Source organism: Haliotis rufescens, unplaced genomic scaffold (genome assembly GCF_023055435.1).
Source record: "Haliotis rufescens isolate VD_foot unplaced genomic scaffold, xgHalRufe1.0.p SCAF_1, whole genome shotgun sequence".
Lineage (NCBI taxonomy): Eukaryota > Metazoa > Mollusca > Gastropoda > Lepetellida > Haliotidae > Haliotis > Haliotis rufescens.
Genome location: NW_025963779.1, coordinates 72,768 through 79,496, shown reverse-complemented (window position 1 = coordinate 79,496; position 6,729 = coordinate 72,768). Strand labels below are relative to the sequence as shown.

Sequence of the window (6,729 nt, the reverse complement as noted above, 5' to 3'; positions counted from 1 at the left end):
AGTAGATGTGGCATACTACCCAGCAGATGTCACACACAAACAAGCGGATGTCACACACTATGAATATTTTAACAGAGACGATATTTTGCCCGTATTTTTTTCGTAGCTGAAGAGAGCTTTTTGTTATGGTCCTATCAGTTGAAAAGAAATTCTTTTCCACTACCCGACTATGTACCTCCACTCTCCGACTATGTACCTCAACTCTCTGGCTATGTACCTCCACTACCCGACTATGTACCTCCACTCTCCGACTATGTACCTCCACTACCCGACTATGTACCTCCTCTACCCGACTATGTACCTCCGCTCTCCGACTATGTACCTCCACTGCCCTACTATGTACCTCCACTCTCCGACTATGTACCTCCACTCTCCGACTATGTACCTCCACTCCCAGACTATGTACCTCCACTCTGACTTTGTACCTCCACTACCCGACTATGTACCTCCTCTACCCGACTATGTACCTCCACTCTCAGACTATGTACCTCCACTGCCCTACTATGTACCTCCACTCCCAGACTGTGTACCTCCACTCTCCGACTATGTACCTCCACTACCCGACTATGTACCTCCTCTACCCGACTATGTACCTCCACTCTCCGACTATGTACCTCCACTCTGACTTTGTACCTCCACTCTCCGACTATGTACCTCCACTACCCGACTACGTACCTCCACTGCCCTACTATGTACCTCCACTCTCCGACTATGTACCTCCACTCTCCGACTATGTACCTCCACTGCCCTACTATGTACCTCCACTCTCCGACTATGTACCTCCACTCTCCGACTATGTACCTCCACTGCCCTACTATGTACCTCCACTCTCCGACTACGTACCTCCACTCTCCGACTTTGTCCCTCCACTCTCCGACTATGTACCTCCACTCTCCGACTATGTACCTCCACTGCCCTACTATGTACCTCCACTCTCCGACTATGTACCTCACTCTCCGACTACGTACCTCCACTACCCGACTATTTACCTCCACTCCCAGACTATGTATTTCCACTGCCCTCTACTACCAAACTATGGACCTCCACTACCCTACCATGTACCTCCACTCTCCGACTTTGTACCTCCACTACCCTACTATGTACCTCCACTACCCTACTATGCACCTCCACTCTCCGACTTTGTACCTCCACTCTCCGACTATGTACCTCCACTGCCCTACTATGTACCTCCACTACCCGACTATGTACCTCCACTACCCGACTATGTACCTCCACTACCCTACTATGCACCTCCACTACCCTACTATGCACCTCCACTCTCCGACTATGTACCTCCACTCTCCGACTATGTACCTCCACTGCCCTACTGTGTACCTCCACTACCCTACTATGCACCTCCACTCCCAGACTATGTACCTCCACTCTCCGACTATGTACCTCCACTGCCCTACTATGTACCTCCACTACCCTACTATGTACCTCCACTCTCCGACTATGTACCTCCACTACCCTACTATGTACCTCCACTACCCTACTATGCACCTCCACTACCCTACTATGCACCTCCACTCTCCGACTATGTACCTCCACTCTCCGACTATGTACCTCCACTGCCCTACTATGTACCTCCACTACCCTACTATGCACCTCCACTCCCAGACTATGTACCTCCACTCTCCGACTATGTACCTCCACTCTCCGACTATGTACCTCCACTACCCGACTATGTACCTCACTCTCCGACTATTTACCTCCACTACCCGACTATGTACCTCCACTCTCCGACTATGTACCTCACTCTCCGACTACGTACCTCCACTACCCGACTAAGTACCTCCACTCTCCGACTATGTACCTCACTCTCCGACTACGTACCTCCACTACCCGACTATGTACCTCCACTCTCCGACTTTGTACCTCCACTTTCCGACTATGTTCCTCCACTGCCCTTTTATGTACCTCCACTACCCTACTATATACCCCCACTCTCCGACTTTGTACCTCCACTGCCCTACTATGCACCTCCACTACCCGACTATATACCCCCACTCTCCGACTTTGTACCTCCACTCCCAGACTATGTACCTCCACTGCCCTCTACTACCCAACTATGTACCTCCACTACCCTGCTATGTACTTCCACTACCCTGCTATGTACTTCCACTACCAGACTATGTACCTCAACTGCCCGAATATGAACCTCCACTGCCCTCTACTACCCGACTTTGTCTCTCCACTACGCTCTACTACCCAACTATGTACCTCCATTACCCTCTACTACCCGACTATGTACCTCCACTACCCTCTACTACCCGACTATGTACCTCCACCATCCTCTACTACCTGACGTTGTATACCTCCACAACCCTCTACTTCCCGACTATGTACCTCCACTACCTGACTATGTACCTCTACTACCCAACTATGTACCTCAACTACCCTCTACTGCCCTACCACTACCCTCTACTACCTGACAGTGGCCCTCCACTACCCTCTACTGCCCGACTAGGTATCTCCATTATGACTATGTTACACCACTACCCTCTACTACCCGACTATGTTCCTCCGCTCTCCCTCCCTCTACGTCCCGACAATGTTCCTCCGCTCTCCCTCCCTCTACTACCCGACTATGTTCCTCCGCTCTCCCTCCCTCTACGTCCCGACTATGTACCTCCACTTTCCGACAATGTACCTCCACTAACCCCCACTACCCGACTATGTACCTCCACCACCCGACTTTGTCCCTCCACTACCCTCTACTACCCGACTATGTACCTCCACCATCCTCTACTACCTGACGTTGTATACCTCCACAACCCTCTACTTCCCCACTATGTACCTCCACTACCTGACTATGTACCTCTACTACCCAACTATGTACCTCAACTACCCTCTACTGCCCTACCACTACCCTCTACTACCTGACAGTGCCCCTCCACTACCCTCTACTGCCCGACTAGGTATCTCCATTATGACTATGTTACACCACTACCCTCTACTACCCGACTATGTTCCTCCGCTCTCCCTCCCTCTACGTCCCGACAATGTTCCTCCGCTCTCCCTCCCTCTACGTCCCGACTATGTACCTCCACTTTCCGACAATGTACCTCCACTAACCCCCACTACCCGACTATGTACCTCCACCACCCGACTTTGTCCCTCCACTACCCTACTATATACCTCCACTACCCTCTACTTCCCGACTACGTACATCCACTCTCCTACTATGTACCTGCACTACCCACTACTACCCAACTATGTCTCTCCACTACCTTCTACTACCCGGCTATATACCTCAACTACACTCTAACCGACTATGTATCTCCACTCCCCAACTTTGTACCTCCACTACCCGCTACAACCAGACTATGTACCTCCACTACCCTGCAATGTACCCCCACTACCCGACTATGTACCTCTACCCTCCGACTATGTACCTCCACTACTAGACTATGTACCTCCACTCTCCGACTATGTACCTCGGCCAACCGACTATGTCCCTCCACTACCCGGCTATGTACCTCCACTACCCTCTACCACCCCACTATGTACCTCCACTACCCCACTATGTACCTCCACTACCCTCTACTACCCCACTATGTACCTCCACTACCCTCTGCTACCCCACTATGTACCTCCACTATCCGACTATGTACCTCCACTGCCCTCTACTACCCGACTATGTACCTGCACTACCCTCTACTACCAAACTATGTACCTCCACTATCCGACTATGTACCTCCACTGCCCTCTACTCCCCGACTATGTACCACTACTACCCGACTATGTACCCCCACTACCCTCTCCTACCAGACTATGTACCTGCACTACCCTCTACTACCCAACTATGTACCTCCAATACCCTACTATGCACCTCCACTACCCGACTATGTACCTCCACTACCCGACTATGTACCTCCACTCTCCGACTTTGTACCTCCACTCTCCGACTTTGTACCTCCACTCTCCGACTTTGTACCTCCACCCTCCGACTTTGTACCTCCACTCTCCGACTTTGTACCTCCACTCTCCGACTTTGTACCTCCACTCCCCGACTTTGTACCTCCACTGCCCTCTACTACCCAACTATGTACCTCCACTACCCTACGATGTACCTCCACTCTCCGATTATGTACCTCCACTACCCTACCATGTACCTCCATTACCCTACCATGTACCTGCAATACCCGACTATGAACCTACACTTCCCGAATATGTACATCCACTACCCGACTATGTACCTCCACTGCCCTCTACTACCCGTCTATGTACCTCCACTACCCTGCTACGAACCTCCACTACCCCACTATGTACCTCCACTGCCCTCTACTACCCGACTATGTACTTCCACTACCAGACTATGTACCTCCACTGTCCAACTATGTACCTCCACTCTCCGACTATGTACCTCCACTACTCGACTATGTACCTCCACCACCCGACTATGTACCTCCACTTCCCGAATATGTATATCCACTACCCGACTATGTACCTCCACTACCCTGCTACGAACCTCCACTACCCGACTATGTACCTCCACTGCTCTCTACTACCCGACTATGTACCTCCACTTCCCTGCTATATACTTCCACTACCCTGCTATGTACTTCCACTACCAGACTATGTACCTCCACTCTCCAACTATGTACCTCCACTACCCTGCTATGTACCTCCACTACCCTGCTACGAACCTCCACTACCCGACTATGTACCTCCACCACCCGACTATGTCCCTCCACTATCCGACTATGTACCTCCAATACCCTCTAGTACCAGACTATGTAGCTCCACTACCCTACTGTGTACCTCCACTACCCGACTATGAACCTCCACTCTCCGACTATGTACCTCCACTATTCGACTTTGTACCTCCACTACCCGACTTTGTCCTGACTATGTACCTCCGCTCTCCGACTATGTACCTCCACCACCCGACTATGTCCGACTAGGTATCTCCACTCTCCGACTATGTACCTCCATTACCCTCTACTACCCTACTATGTAGCTCAACTACCCTACTATGTACCTCCACTACTCGACTTTGTACCTCCACAACCCTACTTTGTCCTGACTATGTACCTCCACTCTCCGACTATGTACCTCCAACACCCGACAATGTACCTCCACTACCCGAATATGTCCTGACTATGTACCTCCACCACCCGACTATGTCCCTCCACTACCCTCTACCACCCGACTTTGTACCTCCACTACCCTCTACTACCCGACTTTGTACCTCCACTACCCTCTACTACCCGACTTTGTACCTCCACTACCCTCTACTACCCGACTTTGTACCTCCACTACCCTCTACTACCCGACTTTGTACCTCCACTACCCTCTTGTACCCGACTATGTACCTCCACTATCCGACTATGTACCTCCACTTCCCTCTACTACCAGACTATGCACCTCCACTACCCTACTATGTTCCTCCACTACCCGACTATGTACCTCCACTCTCCGACTATGTACCTCCGCTACTCGACTTTGTACCTCCACTACCCGACTTTGTCCTGACTATGTACCTCCACTCTCCGACTATGTACCTCCACCACCCGACAATGTCCCTCCACTACCCTCTACTACCCGACTATGAATCTCCACTACCCTCTATTTCTCGACTTTGTTCCTCCATTCCGACTTTGTTACACAACTACCCTCTACTACCCGACTATGTCCCGACTATGTACCTCCACTCTCCGTCCTTCGGCGTCCCGACTATGTACCTCCACTCTCCGACTATGTACCTCCACTACTCGACTATGTCCCGACTATGTACCTCCACTATCCGACTATGTATCTGCACTACAATCTACTACCCGACTTTGTCCCTCCACTACCCGACTATGGACATCCACTCTCCGACTATGTACCTGCATTACCCTCTACTACCCTACTTTATACCTCTACTACCCTACTTTATACCTCCACTTCTCTCTACTACCCTACTATATACTTCTACTACCCGACTATGTACCTCGACTACTTTCTACTTCCCGACTATGTACCTCCACTTTCCGACTATGTACCTGCACTACCCTCTACTACCCGAATATGTACCTCCACTACCCTCTACTTCCCGACTGTATACCTCCACTCTCCGACTATGTACCTCCATTACCCTCTACTACCCGACTATGTACCTACACTCTCCGACTATGAACCTCCACCACCCGACTTTGTCCCTCCACTACCCGACTTTGTACCTCCACTACCCTCTACTACCCGACTATGTACCTCCACTACCCGACTATGTACATCCACTCTCCGACTATGTACCTGCATTACCCTCTACTACCCTACTTTATACCTCTACTACCCTACTTTATACCTCCACTACTCTCTACTACCCTACTATATACTTCTACTACCCGACTATGTACCTCGACTACTTTCTACTTCCCGACTATGTACCTCCACTTTCCGACTATGTACCTGCACTACCCTCTACTACCCGAATATGTACCTCCACTACCCTCTACTTCCCGACTGTATACCTCCACTCTCCGACTATGTACCTCCATTACCCTCTACTTCCCGACTATGTACCTCCACTACTCTATACCCGACTTTGTACCTCCACTCTCCGACTTTGTACCTCCACTACCCTCTACTTCCCGACTATGTACCTCCACTCTCCGACTATGTACCTCCACTACCCTCTACTACCCGGCTATATACCTCCACTTCTCTATACCCGACTATGTATCTCCAACCCCGACTATGTACCTGCACTACCCACTACTACCCAACTATGTCTCTCCA

At 50.8% G+C, this 6,729-nt stretch overlaps 1 protein-coding gene across 1 annotated transcript; it reads left to right on the top strand.

The window, feature by feature from the left end:
* Positions 1-503: 503 nt before the first annotated feature.
* Positions 504-2,159, top strand: LOC125372542 (proline-rich extensin-like protein EPR1). Its single transcript, XM_048382895.1, has one exon. It carries the CDS (start codon positions 504-506, stop codon positions 2,157-2,159), a length of 1,656 nt encoding a protein of 551 aa, XP_048238852.1.
* Positions 2,160-6,729: the final 4,570 nt, after the last annotated feature.

What these genes read in the sequence shown, in the direction of transcription:
- LOC125372542 (XM_048382895.1), top strand. Translation starts at nt 504, where the DNA reads ATGTACCTCCACTCCCAGACTGTGTACCTCCACTCTCCGACTATGTAC.